Raw genomic sequence first — 21,431 nt, forward strand, 5'->3', positions numbered from 1 at the left:
GCCCCGCCTCTACTCCTGCCGGTGCGGCTCTTTGTCATTATAGGCAAAGCTGCCAAGAACTTTCTAGAATATGTATCATCGCCAATTTTTTCAAACGTTTTATTGGCTGGAAACGTGCACCATTTATGTAAAAATGCCCAAACGCACGGGTGCACACTTCGGGGACCTGTAGGAAGTGTTGGTGAGCGCCGAGGAGAAGCCAGCCCCCTTGCCGCTGGGCCCGCCGGGGCCCTCCACTCGGCTGCCGCCCCAGACGCCCTCGGTGCTTTCTGTGCGTGGGTGTCTGGCCTTGCCCGCCTTTTCGGTGTGGCTGCAGGAGCGTGGTGTGTGCCAGGGACAGCGAGGAAAAGTGAGTCGAGGTCAGGCAGAGCGCGAAGGAGCTGGAAAACGCAAAGGAGAGGCAAAGGAAGGCCGCCTTTGGGGCCCATGGCTGAGGGCAGGGGCCACGTGGAGGCGGGCTGACACACTCCTAGTGAAGCCCTCTCGGTGCTGGAGGAGCTGCCAGGGCGGCTTTCCTCTGGGCAGCGGCCGGAGACATGGAACTGGCAGCCGGCCTGCCAGGAGGCAGGTTTCCTCTTGTAACTGCCGAGAGGTAGTCAGGTGTGACCAGCCCCCGCGCCCACCGTCCTCAGTGCAGGGGGGCGGGGACGATGGAGGCGCCCAGCAGCCACCTTAGACCACTGGGCTCACCTCGCGGCTGGGGGCCATGAGCTGAGGAAGCAGGAAGGTGAGACCCTGATCCTCGATGACAGTCGGAGTCACCATACTCCCTCCAGGCTGCCTGCCTCTGAGTTAATGGACAGGAGAGAGCCCTGGTATAAAAAGAGAGACATAGCCAAAACCGGTTTGGCTCAGTGGATAGAGCGTCGGCCTGCGGACTGTAAGGTCCCAGGTTCGATTCCGGTCAAGAGCATGTGCCTTGGTTGCAAGCACAACCCCAGTGGGGGATGTGCAAGAGGCAGCTGATCGATGTTTCTAATTCTCTGTCCCTCTCTCTTCCTCTCTGTGAAAAATCAATAAAATGTATTTTAAAATAATAATAAATAAATAAATAAAAAGAGAGACATAAACTTCTAGCTCCAGTTTCCTAAGCACTGTTTTGGGAGGGTTTGGAAGGTGTTAGCCAACCAATCATAGCCATGTTAACAGGTACCCTGCAGTCCTGGGTTTCTGTATCACACACAGAGGCTTGTACATTAATACACCACGCAGCACCTACACGCCTGCACACAAACACAAATACACGCATATGGCAAACACACGCATTTGGAAATTTAAACTGTTAATTCACATTTAAACTACTAACAGCATTCTAGAAAGTTCAGAAAATAAGGGGGGGGGATGAGGATCTCTTGCGACCCCCACCACCTTAACAAACAGGCACGGGGCTGTCTTTATTCTTGTGCATGGTAGAGGGTGAAAAGTATTTCAATTTTTTTTTTTTAATGTGGTTCTTGCCTTGGCTGGTGTGGCTCAGCTGGTTGGGGCATCATCCCAAGTACTTTACAAGACCAGTGCTCTAACCCCTGAGCTATGGACCCTTACCCTATCCCAAGTACTTTAATGGTTGCCAGTTGGATCCCCGGTTGGGACATGAACAGAAGGCAACCAATTGATGTTCTCTCTCACATCAATGTCTCCTCTCTCTCTCTCTCTCTCTCTCTCTCTCTCTCTCTCTCTCTCTCAAAAGAAAAAAAATCAACAAGCATATCCTCAGGTGAGGATTTTTAAAAATTAAAATTAAATTTGGTTTTTGTTCATCTGGGTTGAAACTCAGGGGCCACCACTCACTCTTTTCTCAAACCCCAAACTCATTGGGAACATGGCACTGTCGCCATCAGTTCAAAGGGCCTGCCCCCAGAGATGAAAGATACAGATATTGTGGGTGAAGCCTTCTATAACCTCAAGACCAATGTCTTCAAAAAGTGTGAAATTAGCCTTGCCAAAGCCGGTTTGGCTCAGCGATAGAGCATCCGTCTGCGGACTGAAAGGTCCCAGGTTTGATTCCGGTCAAGGGCATGTACATTGGTTGCAGGCACATCCCCGATAGGGGGTGTGCAAGAGGCAGCTGGTCGATGTTTCTCTCTCATCGACGTTTCTAGCTCTCTATCTCTCTCCCTTCCTCTCTGTAAAAAAAAAAAAAAAAGTGTGAAATTAAGAATGGAGCCGACATGCCCTGGCTGTTTTGGCCCAATGGATAGAGAGTCAGCCTGTGAACTGAAGGACCCCCGGCTGTGGGCAGCGTTTTACAGCAAACGCCTTTACTTCCCAAAGTTTCATACGGAAGAGAGAAGAGACCTTTATACAGAAGAGAGAAATGAACTTTACTTGGAAAGTTCATTGTTGAGCACGTGGGGAGGAGGGAGCTGTCAGAGGGTGGTTCGAAATGTTCTGCAGTGGTAAGCTGGTGCTTCCTAAGCGGTGATGAAGAATTTCTAACCCTTAAAAACTGGTTCTTGAATTGTACCGACAAGTTAGGCACCTTCTTTTAACTTCTGGGAAATGCTTCAAAAACAGGCTAGAACAGAAAGTTTTTATTTGCAAACACTATTAACCATTTCCTGTTCCGACCTCAGAAGTCGCTGTGCCTCTGCCGGCCAGCGGGCCCCGCCCCGCCCGGTGGGAACCGCGCTGGGGACGGGGTCCTGACATCACCCCACCCGCGTCCTCAGAGGCAGTTTCGGGATGATCCTCCTGCTTCCTGTGTTTCTCTGTGAATGGAAACTGCCTCCGGAGAGCTCGGGGGATCCCCTCTCCCCCACTTTCCATCTGTGCTGGCTCATGTTCCCCTCCGCCTGCTGCCGTGTGTGCGTGTGTGTGTGTGTGTGTGTGTGTGTGTGTGTGTGTGTGTGTGTGGCGTCACCTTGGGGCTGGCGCCTCGGAAACTCTAAAGCGCCCGCCGGTCCCCAAAGCCGGAGGCTGGGAGTCCTCAGGGACCACTGCCATGCTAAAGGCTGGCGTGACACCGGCACCGCACACGCTGTGCCCGCAGCACCAGCGCCGCAGCCCACAGGAAGGGCCGGCGGCCGCTCCGCCCCACCGCGCCCGCCTCCGCCCTCCGGAAGGAGCGCACTGGCGGATACAGGGCTCCAGGCCCCGGGCCCATCCCGCAGGCCACTCGCAGCCATTCATTCCCGTGCGCCCCAGAAACATGGAGCCACCCGGGCGGAGGGCAGGGGGGCGGCGAGGACCCCGCAGGGCCCGTGGGGAGGCCCGGCACGGGTACAGCAAACACACACACCGATGACGCCCCCGGGACGGGCCCTGAACAGACGGGCGGGTGCCGGCGTCTGGCTGCGAGCTGGACGGGGCTCACGGCGAGGGGCCGCTGAGGAAACTGGTACTTACTAAGGTGGGTTAATAAGTGGACCCAATAGGCAGGGTCCGCTCCGTCCGTTCTCACCCCCTCAGCAGCCCCGGACGGCCTGAGGGCAGCGCCCCTGCTCCAGGGGACACCACGCAGAGCTGGCCACCCCGCCCGGACCTGCTTATTGGAGAGACTGAGAGGCAAGGGAGAGGGGGGGGGCCCAGCCTGCTGTGACCCCAGATGCCACCTTCCACCCCTGAGGGTGAAGCCAGGGCGCGGGGCGGGGTGGGGAGGGCCAGCCAGCAGGGGACACGGGACCGGGGGCTGATGGAGTCCCCGACCTCCCCACCTTTCTCCAGCCAGGGCCCCTGTCCTGTTCCTGACGAGGATGGGGACAGCGTGTGTGAGGGCACAGTGGGATCACGGGGTTTGTGTGTCTGGGGGGACAGTGTGCTGATAAGCGGTGGGGGCTGATCTTGGCATGCATCACCCCGCAATGCCCTAGGCCTCCTGTCCCTGTCCTGCCTGTGCCATGCCTCCCCCCCTCCCCCCAGTCATCCTGCTGGTCCTGCCACCCCAGGCGGTGCGGGCTCTTCTAGGTCCCCACCTCCTTTCACATCTCTGGGTCCTCCCCCTGCCCAGCCCCCCCCACCCTCCTGCCAACCCGAACCTCCAGTGCCCAGTGCCCCTTTCAGCCTCCTGTCTATGCCCACTGTCCCAGGAGGGGAGGAGTTATAGGGGGAGGGAGGGATGAGTCAGGAGGAAGGAGGACTGGGCGGGGGAGGGGTCAGCAGGAGGCAGCAGAGTAAAGAGGGGGAGACAGGAGGGTGGGGAGGGGCGGACAAAGCAGAGAGCAGGGAGGTGGGCAGGAGGGACTCCGTCACCCCCGCTTTTGGCCCCTGTGGACACATGCCCAAGCTCCTGCAGATAAAGTCACAGGAGGGGGCTGCTGGCGTGGTGAGGAGCCCCTCCCAGGGCCCTCACACCCTCCCTCCCCCACAGCCCTCAGCCGGGCTCAGAGGACGGCTGGTCCCTAGGGCAGGGCCCTGGACAGAGGCTGGCCGAGCTGAAGCAGCTGGCTCCCTGCGGTGGACGCCTGGTGACCCTTAGCCTGACGCGCCCCCTCCCCGGCCTCCGCGGAGCCCTCCCACCCCGCCCCAGCCCTCCGAGGGGCCCGGGCAGCCTGGAGGGCAGAGACCTGGGCCGCCAGCCTCCCACACGGGGAGGGGGAGCGGCCCTTTGTTCTGCACCGAAGCCGCCCGCCGGCGGCTCCCTCGCTCTGCCTGCAGACACCCGGCGTCTTTGATGCTGTTTCCACCGTTTCTGCTCTTTAATGTTTTCCCTTCACAACTGACAGTGCCGAGCGCTCCCTCGGCCCAGCTGCCAGGCGGTTTCTGGGTTTCTGTCTTGGTTATTTTAAGCTGCTGAGACCCACGCATTAATATCAGCAGTTTCTCTTCTCCTTGTTTTCCATTCATTACCATGAAAGGCTCAGAGCAGAGCTATCTCACAACCATCTGGCTGGGCAGCGGGCCTCAGCCCCCCGCGGGCCGGAACCGTCTCCTGAGTGGGGGGCCGGAGGGGGGCGGCCTGCAGGGGTTGTGACCCGGGCAGGCCCGGAAGGCAGGTGGGCCTCGCAGGCGGAGCCCTGGACCCCACACGCTGTCGGGAGGCCGCTGATGGTGGAAAGATCTGGAAAGGGGGCCTCCCCAGCCTGGCTTGGGGCTTCTGAACCCTGGACTGAGGGGGGGGGGTGCTAGGCAGCCGATGGCCCTCAGTAGGGCTGGCAGCAAGGCTGCTGGGGCCGTGGGGAGGATGAGGGGGAGGTCAGGGCCGCAGGTGGGCCTGGCAGAAACGTCCTGACCTAAGCCGGGTCAGGCAGACCCTCAGCTGCCCCTGCCGGCGGCCTTGCAGCCCGGGGAGGGACGAAGGCTCTCCAGGATCAGGAGGGCAGGCAAGCCCCTGGCTGGCCACTGTCCACTGCCCAGAGGGGTGGCTGGGGGCGGGGAGAGGGCAGCAGAGGTCTGGCCAGGCCCTGGGCCTCGGCCCCAAGCAGTGGCAGAGTTGGTGAGTTCAAACACGAGGCCTCAGAGGAGGCAGAGCGGGCGGTGGGCGTGGGGCCGAGCCCACCCTCCACTGCTGCCTTGGGAGCTCGGCCGGAGAGGGTGACCAACTCCAGAAGGATGGCTGGGGAGGGGTGGACATCCCCCCGTCCTGTGGAGAGGGAAAGAGGCGACCCCAGATAAAGACACAAAATTTACCCTCGACTGAGAGACCCTGATGGGGAGAGGTACCCAGACCCCTCCCTTCCTCCTCCCCCTGTCTGTCTCCCTCTCCTTCCTCTCCGTCTCTCTGCGTCTCTGTCTCTGTCTTTCTCCCTCCCACCTCCTTCCCTATCCCCTACTCTCTCACACCTCTCTCTCTCCCTCCCTCTCTCTCTCTCTCTCTCTCTCCACCCCCAGCCCTCCCCCTGCCCGTGTGGAGGAGGAGGAAGAGGGGGCGGGGCGTGTACCTTCAACCCCAGGGAAACAGTTTCCTTTCCTCATCACTCTGCCAGAGCAGAGGACGGCGGCGGTGCTGGGGCATGGGGGCCCCGTGGGTGCCCTGGCCGCTCCTCTGGGCGGTGCTGCAGCTGGGCTGGCGGCCAGGATGGCTCCTGGGTGAGTGGATCGCAGTGGGTGTCGGGGTCGGGGTGGGACTGGCCCTCCGTCTGGGGCAGGTGGGGAGGAGGCGGAGTGGCAGGGTGCTGTGTGGCTTTGGCAGAGGGAAGTGCCCTCTCTGGGCTCACCTGAGCAGGCAGGGGCATCGGGCCTTCCTCCGTGGCCGGTGGGGTGGCGAGCCTGTGCCCCTGGCTGTGGGATGACCAGGCCGGGCGGGCCGGAGCCCCAAACCCGCGCCCGGCTGCCCCAGCGTGTGTTTCCTGGGGTGGGCCAGCCTCACGGGGCTGCCTGGCTCGTGAGGCGAAGGGCTGGTGGCCCGGAGACTTGCTCTCGTTCTATCCAAAGTCACCGCGCGAGTAAAGGTCGGCCCCCACCCCGCTCGGGGCCCGGGCCGCTGAGGGCTCTGGAGGAGATGCCCAGGTCAGAGCCTGGCACGACCTCAGCGCCCACGGAGGTTCTGGTGAGGGGACCCCGGCTCTGACCCCGGGTGAGCCGTCCGCCGGACAGGCCCGCAGGCCCGGGGTCCGGGAGGGGGCTCCCTGGCCGCCCCGCCCTCAGCCGGCACCGCACGGGTGCGAACCGGGGAAGGTGGGTGCCCACCGGGCTGGGGCCTTTCCTCTGGACCTCGCGGGGGTGGTGACCGGCGGCCCTGGAAGGACCGAGACGAGGTGGGGGTTTCCGGACACCTGGGCGTCCTGGGGCCAAGGGCTCGCGGCCACTCTGCCCCTCCAGGCTCTGCTTGAGGGGGATGGGCAGGCCTTTTCCTAGGCGGGGCCTCGCCCTCCCAGAGACCTCGGGCCAGGGCAGAAGCTCAAAGTGGCCCCAGGGCCCGGGGCCGAAAGGTGCCCGGCGGAAGGTGCCCGGTGAAGGGCCTGGGGGAGCCCAGGCAGGGAGCAGAAGGGGCGCGCGCCATCCGGGAGGAAGACCTGGGGCACCAAGGGGGCTGCGGCCGCCCCGTGGCCCGGTCCTCAGCAGGACCCCGTCCCAAAGCAGGGAGAGGTGAGGATGAGGTTCCGCAGCCGGCCCTCCGGTTTCAGGCAGGATGTTCAGACGCAGAGTGCCTCGGTTTCCCCAGGTGTGCCCCGGCTCCGCAGGGAGCACAGCTCTGCGGTGCCACACGCCGTGGGCTCCGGCTCCGGCTCAGACCCGGGCGCCCCCGGCCACGGGGACTCTGTTCCACGCCGCCTTCGTCCTTCCTGCCGCGTTCCCTGCGTGTGCGGTTTCAGTCATTCCCATGGAAGCCCCCCTCCTGTGCACACGTTCCCCCTGCGCCGTACGAACTGTCCCAAACCCAGCGCAGGACCCCCGCCCACCCGGGGCGGGTGCAGGAGAGAAAGGAGAGTGAGTGACACCCGTGTGGCAGAAGTCACACAGGGGCCCTCGTCCGCGAGCGTCCTCACCCCGGCGAGCCACGTGCCCTCTGGAGCCAAGGTGTGAGCCTGCACTTTAGGGACAATCGTGCCTGCCCCCGGAGGGCCCTGAGAGTTCAGTCCGATCACTTATAAAAACTGCCTGGCACAGACCGTGACACAGGTCATTAAGCCAGATGATTGTGTTTATTTTCCCAAATTACAGGTTTTTAAAAAAAATATATTTTATTGCTTTTATACAGAGAGGAAGGGAAAGGAGATAGAGAGTTAGAAACATCGATGAGAGAGTCATCGATCAGCTGCCTCTTGCACACCCCCTACTGGGGATATGCCTGCAACCAAGATACATGCCCTTGACCGGAATCAAACCCGGGACCCTTCAGTCCCCAAGCCGACGCTCTATTCATTGAGCCAAACCTGTCCCGGCTCCCAAATTACAGTTTTGAAAAATATTTAAAACTTGCAGAATAGTTACAACACACAGCAGCGAGCGCCCCTCCCCCAGCGCCGCCAGCTGATAACACTGGCACACCCGCTGTATCAGCGGCCGCGACCAACGCCACCCGCCGGGCGGCTTCTCCACAGAAGCTCGTGGTCCCGCCACGCGGAGGCCGGAAGCCGGGATCCAGGTGTCGGCCGGCAGCCGGCGGACCATCGAGAGGCCAGGCCTCTCCAGCTCCTGGTGGTGGCCGCCATCACCCCATCTCTGCCTCTGTCTCCCCGTGGTCCCTCCGCTCTGCGTCTGTCCAGACGTCCCTCTTCTTACAAGGTCATGGTCATGTTGAATGAGGGCCACCTCTGGACCTCATTGCGAACAATTACACGTGCAGCCCCCCGTTTCCAAGCAAGGCCACACTGAGGGGCTGGGTCAGGCCTGGGCGTGTCAATCTGGGCCCACGTCCCATCTGTGCGTGTTGCCGAGGTTTGGGCTGGGCCTTGGAGGTTGGTCGCTCTGATCATGCTGCAGACCTCCCGCCTCCCAGAACGGTAGCTCCGAGAGTCCCCAGTTCCGATGTCTGCTTGTTTGGCAGTCACGGCCCTCGGCTCCCTCTGTCTCTGCAGGCCCTGGGGTTCTTTTTCTTTTAAAATTTAAATCTCGGATTTTGTTTCACACATGGGAAGCCTTGTGAAATGGACGCATTAGTTCCAGGTGCCTAATGTAACGATCCCGAATCTGTCCACATTGCGAAGTGATGAGCCTGGTGAGCAGCGCCCATCAAACAAAGTTCCAAAATTCTTTTTTCCTTTTTTGTTTTTCAATATATTTTATTGATTTTTTACAGAGAGGAAGGGAGAGGGATAGAGAGTTAGGAACATCGATGAAAGAGAAACATCCATCAGCTGCCTCCTGCACACCCCCTACTGGGGATGTGCCCGCAACCAAAGTACATGCCCTTGACAGGAATCAAACCTGGGACAGCTTCAGTCCGCAGGCCGACGCTCTATGCACTGAGCCAAACCGGTTAGGGCAGAATTCTTTTTTCTTGTCGTGAAAACCTTTACGCTTCACTCTTTTGGCTGCTTTCACACGTGCAGGGCTGTGCCTCCGTGTCCGCGGGCATGGCTTCCAGGATGCCCGGGAATGCTGGCCAAGCCCCTTGCCTTGCACAGATGTACTACAGTCTCGTTAGTAAAGGTGCTTCCTGCCAAGGCGTGAGGTAGCAATTCTGAACGTACTTGTGTGCACTGAGACTGAACAAGAAAGTAATAGATTGTAAACGCTGGGGTCCAGGTCTCTGTCAGACCATGAACCCCGTGGTGTCGGGCAGAAATTGGGTCAAAACTTAAACTCCCTGCAGCCGTGCCTGCCAGGACATCATGGCTCCCCTGGCCCCTTCGCTGAGGGGATCGTCACTAACACTTGAACATCCTCTCTTGTGTTCTCTCCTTTCCTCTCGGCCACTCCCTGGAGCACTCTTACTGACTCACACCTAATACACACACCATCATATTTTCCTACCCCGTCTCAAGGTTTCCAAGAGCAGAAAAAGGCGTCAGAGATGGGCCAACTGTTGAGTGGGGACTGGGTGTCCGGGCAAGTGCCCGCTCTCATGGAAGGGGCAGCCCCGACTCGGCTCCAGACGCGGGACCTGGCACCAGATTTTCTGACTTTTCTTTTTAATTTTTATGTTTTAATTTATTGATTGATTAAGATATCACATATTTTTCCTCAACCCCCCATTCCAATCCCCCACCTCTCCCTACTCATGCCCCAACCTCCCTATTGTCCTTGACCACTGATTAGGCTCATCTGTATGCACCAAGTCCTTTGGTTGATCTCTCCCTTTTATCCCCACCCTCCCTCTGAGGTCCAACAGTCTGACTCATGGCTCCTTATCTCTGGGTCTGTTCTTGACATTTAAGGAGAGGTCAGAAATTCAAGTTTTGGTGTTTTTTTTATGTTACATGGTTGCCTTTTTTAAAAATAAATTTTTATTGTTCATATTATTACAAATGTTCCTTTCCCCCACCATAATCATTGCTCTCCTCCACCAGGTTCCCACCCCACCCTCTGCCCTTGCCCCACACCCCATTGTCCTCATCCATAGGTGCACAGTTTATGTTCAGTCTCTTCCCACATCCCCCTCTCCCCTTTTCCCTAAGAATCGTCAGTTCACTCCCCTTCCATACCTCTGATTCTATTATATTCAACAGTTAATATTGTTCATCAGATTTTTTTTTTAATTTCCTTGGTTTTTAGATCCACTTGTTGATAGTTACGTATTTGTTGTTCATAATTTTTATCTTTATTTACTTTCTCTTCCAAAAGAACCCCCTTCAGCAATTCATATAATTCTGGTTTGGTGGTGTGAACTCCTTTAGCTTTTTTTTTATTAATGAAGCTCTTTATCTGGCCTTCGATTCTGAGTGATAGCTTTGCTGGGTAGATTATCTTTGGCTGTAGGTTCTTAGTATTCATCACCTTGAATATATCTTGCCATTCCCGTCTGGCCTGCATGGTTTCTGTTGAGAAGTCAGCTGACAATCGTATGGGTGCTCCTTTATAGGTAACCACCTGCTTAGCTCTTGCTGCTTTTAATTTCTCTCTTTGTCTTTTGCTCTTGGAATTTTAATTATGATTTGTCTTGGTGTGGTCTTCTTTGGATTCCTTTTGTTTGGAGTTCTGTGCGCTTCCTGGACTTGTAAGTCTAATTCAGAAATTCAAGTTTTTATATGACATCTCGTATGCCTTATGTGCTCATTCTAGGCGTGTTTTTGTTTGTTTGTTTGTTTTGTTTTTAATTCTTTGTGAGGGAAAAGATAAACAACCACATATCTGTGGTCAAATGTACCTACCACAGCCATTTTGCAAGTTCTGGCCATGAGAAGAGATGACATTTAAATAAACAACTACAGCCAGCCCTCGGTGCCGGGGGGCCGTGTGCTGAGACCCAAGGATGCTCCGGGCCCTCATAGAAAATGATGTGGCCTCTGCGTATAACATCGGCGGGTGCTCCAGGCACATTAGCACGTGGCAAATTCAAATTTTGCATGTTGGAATGTTCTGGGGTTTTGGTTCTTTCGAATATTCTGATCCCAGATTGGTTGAGTCCATGGATGCGGAGCCCACGGACGGGAAGGGCTGACGGTTGAATATTATGAAGTACAGTTGCCATGCCCCAGGACCTATTCCTCTTATAGCTGGACGTTTCTATCTCTTGACCCCCTTCACCCACCACCCCTCCCTCCCTCCTGCAACCACCTCTCTGTTCTCTGCATCCAGGAGCTCGATTTCTGTTTTGTTTGCTTTTGTTTTACATTCCACATATACGTGAGGTTATATGGTATTTGTCTTTGTCTGTCTTATTTCTCTTAGCATAATGCCCTCAAGGTCTATCCAGGTTGTCAAAATGGTAAGATTTTATTCTTCTTTGTCGTTGCTGAGTAACATCCCATTGCATGTAAGCACACCTCTTTTTTAATCCGCCCGTCTATCCTGTCTAAAAGTGGGCACTTAGGTCGCGTCCGTAGCTTGGTCACCGTGAATAAGGCTCCAGTGAACATGGGGGGCACCTATCTTTTCTGTTAGTGTTTGAGTTTCTTCAGATCCATACCAGACGTGGACTTGCGGGATCCTCTGGTGATTCCATGTTTAAGTTTCTGAAGAGACTCTATCCTGGTTTCCGCAGTGGCTGCACCCGTGCACATTCCCGCCAGCGGGCTCGAGGGCTCCCTTTCTCTGCGGCCTCGCCAGCACCCGCCTGCCGGTTTACCGAAAGCAGCCGTCCTCACAGGCGTGAGGCGGTGGCTCGCGGTGGTTCTGACTCGCGTTGCCCTGATGGTTAATGAGGAAGAGCGTCCTTTCATAGGTCTGCCGGCCGTCTGTATGTCCTCCTTGGGAAATGCCTGTGGAGGGGCTTTGTCCGTTTTGTAATCAGATTGTTGGTGGGGGTGTTTTTGCTTTTGAGGCATATGGGTTTTTTAGTGTATTTTACATATTAACCCCTTATCTACTGTATGACTTACAGATATTTCAAATCTCTCTTCATTTTGTCTGGCGGCTTCTTTGCTGTGCAGCAGCTGTGTAGCTTGCTGTGGCCCCACTTGCCTATTTTTGCTTCTGTGGGCAGCCCTGGCATTCTCGAAGGCTCCACCTGGGTGTGTCTGATGGTTGGTCCTGGGAGATCACAGAGGTGTTGGTCCTGCGTAGGGCAGCCACCAGCGACCCCACCGGGGTCACATCCTCTCTGGGCCCCCAGCAAGAGGGGAAGGCAAGAGCCTCCCCTTTGTGGTGAACAAAGACGCCCGGGGGCAGCGGGACGGGGACCGCCTCGTCCAGTCAGATTCCGTGAGAATAGAGAATTTATTCTCTTTCACGCCACAAAGAGGCAACAGAAAAGGGACTCAATTGGTAACAAACTAAGGTCAGGGCAGATGAGATCCAAAACCGCAGAGACACAGGGCTCCCCGCTCCACACAGAGCGAGGGCGGTGTCCCAGGACGGTCGCAGTGTGCACGCCTGGCGCCGTGGGAAAGCCCGCTGGATGGAGGGGCCGGGCGGGAGGGGAGCGGCTCCGGGCCCCGCGTGGCTCGCGGGGGACTTCTCGGGTGGCCATGGCCATGAGAGGGGTCTGCGTGGAGGCCCTGGCCAGCTGGACCCCGGTGGAAGCATGGATTTGGGAAAGGATCGGACAGCGACTTAGGATGGTGCCGTCCAGACGGGCCACCTGGGCGTTTGTGAAGGGAGACGCGGCTGGCTGCAGTGGACAGTGGCAGGGACGTGGTGGTGGGCCCACGGAACCAGCCCTGCGCTCTGGTGCTGCAGGGTCACCAGGGGCTTCGCCGAGTCTTTGTTCGCCTTGAACTGTCACTTCCAGGACGCTTCTTAAAGCCGTGGTTCTTGCCATGGCCGGTTTGGCTCAGTAGGCAGAGCGTCTGCCTGCAGACTGAAGGGTCCCAGGTTCGATTCTGGTCAAGGGCATGTACATTGGTTGCGGGCACATCCCCAGTGGGGGGTGTGCAGGAGGCAGCTGGTCAATGTTTCTCTCTCATTGATGTTTCTAACTCTCTATCCCTCTCCCTTCCTCTCTGTAAAAAAAAAAAAAAAAAAATCAATAAAATATATATTTTTAAAAATAAATAAAGCAGTGGTTCTCAAATCTTCCTAATGCCGCGACCCTTTATACAGTTCCTCGTGGTGTGGTCTTAGGCTCCACAGCAGCAGTTCTCAACCTGTGGGTCTCGACCCCTTTCCCAGGGGTCGCCTAAAACCATCGGAAAACACAGGTACTTACGTCACGATTCATAGCAGTAGCAAAATTGCAGTCATGAAGTAGCCACGAAAATAATTTTACGGTTGGGGGGTCACCACAACACGAGGAGCTGCATTGAAGGGCCGCGGCATTAGGAAGGTTGAGAACCAACTGCTTTCAGGAGACTTGCTTCCCGACAGAAGAGCTCTGCCTTCTGTCCCCACCACAGCAGCTACTCGCTAGAGAACTGTAATGACTGATGTGCAACATTCAAACTTTGCATTTCTTGCTTATCTGACAGTGCTGAGTGGTTGGGGCTAGCTGGGTGGCTCTGCTCCACACGTCTCTTTAGAAACCCAAGCTGGTGGGCCTTTCTTTCGTCACATGGGCCTTGCCCTCAGAGCCATCTTCCTTGGTCGGCCCAGAGGAGAGGCGCTGGGAGGGCCGGGAGAGCTGTGGCCGGGGCAGAGGGCTGCTCGGCGCCGGCGCCACGTCCGCCCCGTTGTAGAACTCGAGCGGGTGCTGACTTCACGCGGGCAGGAGACCGGACTCTCCTGAGCCGCTGGAGACTCTTTGCCCCGCCAGTGGGAGGCACTCGCACTCCTATTCCTCCTGAACTCTCCGTTCCAGATCCGTGTGCCTCTCCGGCCTCTCCTGGGCCACGTCTGTGCTCGGCCACCGCACTGTCTCTGTCACATCGTCTTGTCAGTCTAACAGCTCCTATCACTTTCTTTCACACCAACACCCCTCACCGCAAAGCACGGTATGACCTCTTTCGCAAAGTCTTTTCTCGTTTTTTTCTCTCCTGAAAAAGAAACCAAAGGTGGACAATAAATGTATTCTACTTTAAATCATCTAAGATCAAATCGTAATTAGTGTAGGAGAAGGCCCAGTAAGGAGAGAGAGAGAGAGAGAGAGAGAGAGAGAGAGAGAGAGAGAGAGAGAGTCTTGCTTCCCAAATCAATGTGGAAAGCAGATGGGCGATAGTGCTGCCCAGGGGAACGGGGCTGGCTGGCATGCAGAGCGTAGGACACAACCAAGAATGAGGGAGGGGCTGTGTCTCCATCAGTGTTGGTGTCACCCCCTAGAGGACCCCACCTGCCGCAGCCATCCCCAGTCCAGACTGCCCTTCTCCAGCCCCTGGCCTCCCTCACACCCAGGCCCCTCCCAGCCAGTGGGACGTGCCCTCCCCCGAGCTGCCCCTCCACGGACCCCCGCTCCCCGGAACAGGATGTGCAGGCGTCTCGCTTCTGGGCCGCCCACACAGGAGGGGGCTCGAGGCTCTCGGACACGATAATGAGCCCACGTGCTAGGTTACGCTCTCCCTCCCTCACATGCATTCACGCTCACGGCCACACGCTCCCCTGGCTCACGTCCAGCTGGCACTCGACGGGGTCATAGGGACAGTACCTGCATGCCTGAGACTGGCCATGTGCCCATCTTGACCAGGCACTGATGGCCAGGAGAGGTGCCCGGGAAGGGCCATGGCGGGAGGTACAGGCTGGCTGGGCCCTGGGCTCTGCAAGCCAGTGTCCTCAGCGCAAACTGGACGGGAGCTGGAGAAGGTCCCGCGTCCCCGAGCAGGGCCACAGGAATGCGAGGACACTTGCCACCTGGTCTCTGAATAGCTGTGATCTTGACCTTTGTGAGGTGCCCAGTGGGGACGGGCAGAGGGTGTCCTGGTCACACGTGCCCTGAAGTGGCCCAGGTTGAAGGGGAGCCGGTCCCAGCACCATCCCATCCTCCTCCGAGCCACGCAGGCTCCCTGGGCAGGCAGCGCGGGGGGCCGGGGGGAGGCGGGGGGCCTGAAGCAGCCAGCCCGGGGCGGCGTCAAGGAGTGCGGGGAGCTACACCCAGCAGGTATTCCCGTTCAGGATGGAGCCGAGTGGAAAGCGGACGTGTGGCCGTGAGCGTGAATGCATGGGAGGGCGGGAGGGCACCACCTAGCACGCGTGCTCATTCCCGCGTCGGAGAGCGGCGAGCCCCTCCCGTGTGGGCGCCCCGTCTGCCGGCACACCCTTGTTCGGGGCGTGCGGGCTGGAGCCAGAGTGTTGGGACTCTATTTCCGTCCACCTCAGGGGCGATGGCCCAGCTGCCCTGCAGTCCCCAGAGCCTTGGGAGGTGACCTGGGGGCCCCACACGGCCCAGGTCAGCAGTGCTCATGCGGGGTCCTTGCTCTGAGCTTGTCCTGAAACGGGGGAAAGGCTGGCCCCTGAGCCCCCTGGAGCTGGGCTTCCCATGGGGGTCCTCGTCAGCCCCGCCCAGCACCCAGGCCGCCCCCCCATACCCCCCCCCCCCCCCCCCCCCCGCACAGTGCAGACAGCTCCGAGACCCGGGGCCTGAGTGCAGGCGGGAGGGGTGAAGGCCCTAAGCCGCTGCTCGGGAAGGAAAAGGGGTAGGGGGCCCGGGGTCGGAGCCAGAGGCAGCCCAGCCCAGATCTCCGGGTGCCGTCAATGGACACGATCCCACCATGGGGGTCCCTGGCGAGAGGCGAGCACCCCGTCCCCAGAGGCCTGCAAGGGGAAGCTGCAAGGCCCGTGGCGGAGGGGACTCCGGCGCGGCTGGGCTTCCCGGGACCGTCCCGCCTGGAGGGAGGTGGGTCTCGGTGGGACGTGCCTCCCTCAAGTCCCGCTGGTTCCCTCCCCGCCCCCCAGAGACGACCGACAGGCCCTGGAGCCCCATCGACTTCCAGCCGCGCCAGCTCACCGTGGCCGAGGGCGAGACGGCCACCTTCACCTGCAGCTTCTCCAACACGTCCGAGGGCTACGTGCTCAACATGTACCGCATGAGCCCCAGCAACCAGACGGACAAGCTGGCCGCCTTCCCCGAGGACCGCGGGCAGCAGGGCCGCAGCGACCGGCGCTTCCACATCGCCCGGCTGCCCAGCGGGCGGGACTTCAGGATGAGCGTCCTCGCAGCCCGGCGCAACGACAGCGGCACCTACCTCTGCGGGGCCATCTACCTGCCCCCCAAGACGCACATCCACGAGAGCCCCCCAGCAGAGCTCACGGTGACAGGTGCAGGGCGGCGCGAGGGTGCCGAAGGGGGGCGCGAGGGTGCCGACGGCGGGGAGGGCCTGGTAGGCAGAGTGAGCCTGGGTTCCCCTCGCTTCACCCCGGACTCTGCCCCGCACCCAGGGCCACCGTGCCCGGTGGCTTCGGGCCTCTGTGCTTGGAAGCACCTCAGGCCCCATTTGTCCGGCTCTGGCTGCACCTCAGAATGAGGTTGTGCAGGCATGGGTGAGGCTGGCCAGTGCAAGCCTAGGATTGAGTCCCCTCGGACTTGAAGGGGGCAGGGTAGGACCCAAAGTCCCTGTCTTGTGTCCCCACGCCTCAGTATCTGTCCTCTGTGTCTGCAGAGAGAGTCCCGGAACTGCCCACTGAGAGCCCCAGCCCCCCACCCAGGCCCGCCGGTCGGCTACAGGGCCTGGTCATCGGTGTCACAAGCGTCCTGGTGGGCGTCCTGCTGCTTCTGCTGCTGACCTGGGTCCTGGCCACTCGAGGTAACGCCCCAGCCAGCCGCCCCGCCGTCCCAGCCAGGTGGAGCCCGAGGCACTGCCTCGGCCTGTCCTGGGACACCCCGGCCAGGCCCTCAGGAGGGGTCTGAGGGGCAGGCACCTGCCCAGCTCACACAGGAGGCAACGAGAGGCCCCTGTGAGGCTGCCCAAGGCTGCCCTCAAGCCTCAGGCCACATCCCAGGCCACAAGCCACTGAGATGGTGCTTCTAACAGCCGCTGGGGGCCTGTGGTGACAGCCACAGCCTCCTCCCCACCCCCCAGGATGGGGGTGGTCACGGGCTGCCAACCTCAGTCACTCTGACGACGGGTGAACACCTCTGAGGCCGGAAAAGGGGGCCGCTTCCCAGAGGGGCCTCGCCCAGGGCTAGGTGGGCCCCTCCGCAGGCTCCGGTCACACTCTCCTAGGACGGGCGCCATGGGTGGCAACTGCAGGAGTTCCCACTCGAGGACGGACACTGCTCTTGGCCCCTCTGACGGCTCCTCGCCGGCCCATGGCCTTCAGACCCTGCGATGACCGGGTGGCCACCTAGGGCTGAGCGTGTAGGAATCACACCCTGCACCATGTCAGCCCTGCCCGGCTCTCCTCTTACCCCTGGCCGGACCTGGGTGCAGGAGAGACCACTGTCCCTGCTGGGCGAGGGGAGACTGGCCCAGGCTCCGGACGCAGTCGCGCTGACCTGGACTGCGGCTCTGTGCCTCCTGCCCGCCTGCCCTGGGTGACAAGGGCAGCCCCGGCCTCCATGCCCCCTCCACCCCCGGGGGCTTAGGGACGGCGGCCATCTCTCAGGGTCACATTTTCTGCCTCCAGATATTTTTTTTTAAATATGTTCTTATTGATTTTTTTAGAGAGAGAGGAAGGGAGAGGGAGAGAAGATAGCAACATGGATGGCAGAGAAACACAGCCGCCTCCTGCACGCCCCCTGCTGGGGTTGAGCACAGGACCCAAGCAGACGCTCTGACAGGCCTGGAACCGGGGACCCCTGGGTTCACGGGTCAAGGCTCAGCCACTGAGCTGTGCCCGCCAGGCCCCTTCAGGTAGTTTTGAGATGTGCTGTGTGCCCTGGGCATGGTCCCTGGTGGTGCGTGTGCACATCAGTCAGGGAGATGCTGCCATAGCACCGCCGACTGTGTGTCTGCTGTGTGCTTGGTGGCCTGCAGTGGGCACCGGGCTCGGCCAGGTTTGCGACCCACAGGAGCACTGCGCCTGGAAGACAGGCGGCGGTCCTATGTGGCCTCGCACCCAGCAGCTCACTTCCAGGCGGACCCTCGGAGAGGAGCAGGGGCTCGGGTGGCTGCCTGGGGGTGGGAGCAGGCAGGGGGGGAGCTTGGCCACCCACGCCGAAGGCTTAGGCTCTCCCCATGGCCAGAGGTCTTCCCACCCACTGCCTGCTGAGCCCCAGCCTGCCGGGGCCTCCTGGCCTGACTCCGTGTTTCTCTGCAGGGGGCTGTGCCTGCCGGAGGGAGGACCAGCCGCAGGTGAGTTTCCTTCGCCTTCTGGTGATGCTGGGACATTTCAGGAAGGGAGGTGGGAGGAGGGATAGACGGGCAACGCCACAGATGAGCGGCCTCAGGGACAGCCACACCCATTCCCAACCATGTCACCTTGTTTGAACATGGGGACCCAAGCCCAAGCGCAGGTGCATACGCACGTGTGGGTCTGCGTTCACACTTGTGTGTGTGTGTGTGTGTGTGTGTGTGTGTGTGTTCAGGCGTACTCTGTCTGCTCAGGCACGCACATAAGAGAGTGCTGACTCCTTTCTCCTTCTCCCCTAAGAAGGAGGGCCCCTCCGCAGGGCCTGTGTCAACTGTGGACTATGGAGAGCTGGACTTCCAGTGGCGGGAGAAGACCCCGGAGCCCCCCATCCCCTGTGCGCCTGAGCAGACAGAGTACGCCACCATCGTCTTCCCCGGCAGGCCCGGCTCTCCCCGCAGGGCCTCTGCCGACAGCCCGCAGGCGCCCCCGTCTCTGAGACTCGAGGACGGACACTGCTCTTGGCCGCTCTGACGGCTCTTCGCCGGCCCGAGGCCTTCAGACCCTGCGATGACGGGGTGGCCACTCTCCCCCTAAACCTTAGGGGACCTGGGCACAGGAGAGACTACTGTCCCTTCTGGGCGAGGAGAGGAGACTGGCCCAGGGCTCCAGGCGCAGACCTGCTGTCCGGAACTGCGGCTCTGGCCTCCTGCACGCCGGCCCTGGGTGTCCGAGGGGCTTCCGGTTGGAGACTGTCTTGGGCGGCCAGTGAGGTGCCTCCTGAGCGAGGAAATCCAGCATGCCCCTGAGGGGCACAGAGGGACATGCAAGAGCCTGGCTCTCCCCAGGCCTGGAGAAGAGTCCCTGGCCACCCTCCTCCATGGCGCCCATTCACGGTGCTATTTAAAGGCGCCCTGGGAGCTCCTGCCTGGGGTGCTGGGTGGGCACCCTCCAGCCAGGCCTACACTCCTCACCCAGCCCACACAGGGCGTCAGCTGTCCGGCAGGGTGCTCTGTGGGCACCTCGTGTGGGGGCTCAGAAGTGTGTTCTTCGTGGGCTCCACACACACTGAGAGGCCCTTCCCTTTCTATTTTATTATCTACACTAATAAAAGAGAAATGTCAAATTAACCATCACTCCGCTACGCCCACAGCCATGCCCCCCAGCCAATCAGGAGCGAGTATGCAAATTAACCCAACCAAGATGGCAGCCAGCCATGGAGCTGGAGCAAGCAGGAGGCTTGGGTTGTCCCAGCAATGGAGGAAGCCAAGCTTCCCACCTGCCCTGGCTGGCCCTACAAAGTTTCAATTATCGAAGATAAATAAATCCCAGATACTTGCTTCCAGCCAGCCCTGGCCTCTGCTCAAGGAGGCACTGGGGGAAAAAAAGAAAAAAAAGGAGGGGCTGGGACCTTGGGTTGCCGGGGGGTGATCAGGCCAGGGTGAGATAACAGGGTCCATTAGGGGTGAGCAGGCCAGCAGGGGAGGCAGTTGGGGGTGAGCAGGCTGGTGGGGGGCATTTGGGGGCGAGCAGGACAGCAGGCCGAGTGGTTAGGGGCAATCAGGCAGGCAGGCAGGCAGGCAGGTGAACGGCTGGAGCTAGCAGTCCTGGATTGTGAGAGGGATGTCTGACTGCCGGTTTAGGCCTAATCCCTGTAAACCGGCAGTGGGACATCCTTTGAGGGATCCCAGATCGGAGAGGGTGTAGGCCAGGCTGAGGAACCCCCCTCCCACTCCTGCAACTATGCATGAATTTTGTGCACCAGGCCACTAGTAATTAAATAATGACAGAAGCTCAAAGAAAGGCCCCCAGTTCTGTCCTGCTCACACAGTCATGGGGGGAGAGGGAGACCCTGCTGGTGCCAGGCAGATGGAGGGCTCTGGCCTCAATGCCACTATTCAAGCCCCCTGAGGCCTCATCTCCACTCCTGTGGCTCCTGAGGCCTCATCTCCGCTCCTGCGGCCCCTCCCACACTCACACAGCCTCTGTCTTTAGGGGGCTGCTGGGCACCATCCCCCAGAAGCCCTTTCTGGGCTTCACACCCCAAGGTCCCACGGCACCCTGCCCCCAGACCACCTCAATCTGGCACAGGACATCCCTGAGAGATTGTGCCTATATCTGCCGTGCTGTAGCCCTCATGAGTCCCCCACACCTTGGGGTCCCTCCTGGGCAGGGGCAGTGCCCCAGGCTGGGGCCATGCCAGCCAGTGGGTGGGCTGCACCAGGCTATCAGCAAGCAGGCTCAGGGTGCAGCCTGCAAACAGAATGCCTGGCCCGCCCTCCAGAAGGGACAGGACACCCCCGTGCCAGTTCCCTGACTGCAATGACAGATGGCCCAACCTGCCCCCTCCTGTGAGCCCCAACCAGGCCCACCACTCCCCCAGCCCTCTGAGCTCACAGCCTGTGCCTGGCACCCTGGAGTCCTGTCCTGGGTGTGGTGGGGGGTGGAGCCACCCATCCAGGAAGAGGTAAGGGTGCTAGACAAGGTCACACGTCCGAGGGGACACAGCTGGGAAGTCTGCAGTGAGCATGAGCCTGAAAAACACAGTAGGTTCCAAGGGAAAATACTACAACAACAAGAATATCCAGGCAAGGAGCAGATATAAACTAACATCCCGAAATAGAGGGCTGTCCCATATTCAAACGCTGACCAGCTAGCTGCTAACTGTTAGCAGAAAACGTGATAGTGTTCCGTCTACAACGGAACAAAGAAGACAAAATGCCTGCGGCATAAATTTATCAAGAAAAGTGCAAACCTGCAGGAGAGCTGGGTGTGGGCCTGACAGGAACACGCACCCTGGTCAGGATGACGAGACACCACAGAGGTGTCAGCTCTTCCTGCGTGAATTTATAAATTTTACAGGATCCCAACGGAAACCCACATGTCTGACCTGTAAAATTTGGGTGGAAAAATGAACGTGTAACAGCCGAGAAAGCCGTGAAGAGAAATTGAAAGACTGGCTTTGTCAGGTCTAAACTCACCCCAATTAAAGCAGTGGGATTGGCTCATGAAGAGACAGGAATGCATGGGACCAGGGCAGAAGGCAGACTTTTTGATGAGTAGTGTAGGGACCATACGGCTGGCTGGGAACGCATCTAGAGAGACACACCTTATGCCGTTCACTTACAGAAATCACCGGGCAGCAGGGACATGAGTGCGAGAGAGGAACCCTACAAGACAGGGGCACACGTGATGAACTATTCCTCACACTGGCTCAGAATCAAGGCGCCAGGAAAGAGAAGACAGAGCACACTAGCGTGGCAGAACTATCCCAGGCCAACTGGGAAGGAATGTGCAATGCCACACAGAGACCTTTTAGAGATACAGAGAGCAGCCGAAACCGGTTTGGCTCAGCGGTAGAGCGTCGGTCTGCGGACTGAAAGGTCCCGGGTTCGATTCCGGTTAAGGGCATG

The 21,431-nt window shown here is 59.2% G+C and overlaps 1 protein-coding gene across 2 annotated transcripts; it reads left to right on the plus strand.

Annotated features, from left to right (window-relative positions):
* The first annotated feature begins 5,789 nt into the window (after positions 1-5,789).
* Positions 5,790-19,464, plus strand: PDCD1 (programmed cell death 1). 2 transcript variants are annotated; one of them, XM_084892621.1, is made up of 5 exons: positions 5,790-5,967; positions 15,685-16,047; positions 16,389-16,532; positions 17,989-18,023; positions 18,322-19,463. In XM_084892621.1, exons 1-5 carry the CDS (start codon positions 5,892-5,894, stop codon positions 18,550-18,552), a joined length of 849 nt encoding a protein of 282 aa, XP_084748747.1. In that variant the 5' UTR covers positions 5,790-5,891; the 3' UTR covers positions 18,553-19,463. The 2 variants fall into 2 exon arrangements, with proteins under 2 accessions (XP_084748747.1, XP_084748748.1); XM_084892622.1 differs by having other exon boundaries at positions 5,846-5,967; positions 18,325-19,464.
* The last annotated feature ends 1,967 nt before the right edge of the window (positions 19,465-21,431 follow it).

Source organism: Pipistrellus hanaki (genome assembly GCF_964339955.1).
Source record: "Pipistrellus hanaki genome assembly, chromosome: 8".
NCBI classification, from domain to species: Eukaryota; Metazoa; Chordata; class Mammalia; order Chiroptera; family Vespertilionidae; genus Pipistrellus; species Pipistrellus hanaki.

What these genes read in the sequence shown, in the direction of transcription:
- PDCD1 (XM_084892621.1), top strand. Translation starts at nt 5,892, where the DNA reads ATGGGGGCCCCGTGGGTGCCCTGGCCGCTCCTCTGGGCGGTGCTGCAG. An exon ending in GCGGCCAGGATGGCTCCTGG is followed by an intron (nt 5,968 to 15,684) that starts GTGAGTGGATCG and finishes CCCGCCCCCCAG; the next exon opens with AGACGACCGACAGGCCCTGG. An exon ending in CTGGGTCCTGGCCACTCGAG is followed by an intron (nt 16,533 to 17,988) that starts GTAACGCCCCAG and finishes GTTTCTCTGCAG; the next exon opens with GGGGCTGTGCCTGCCGGAGG.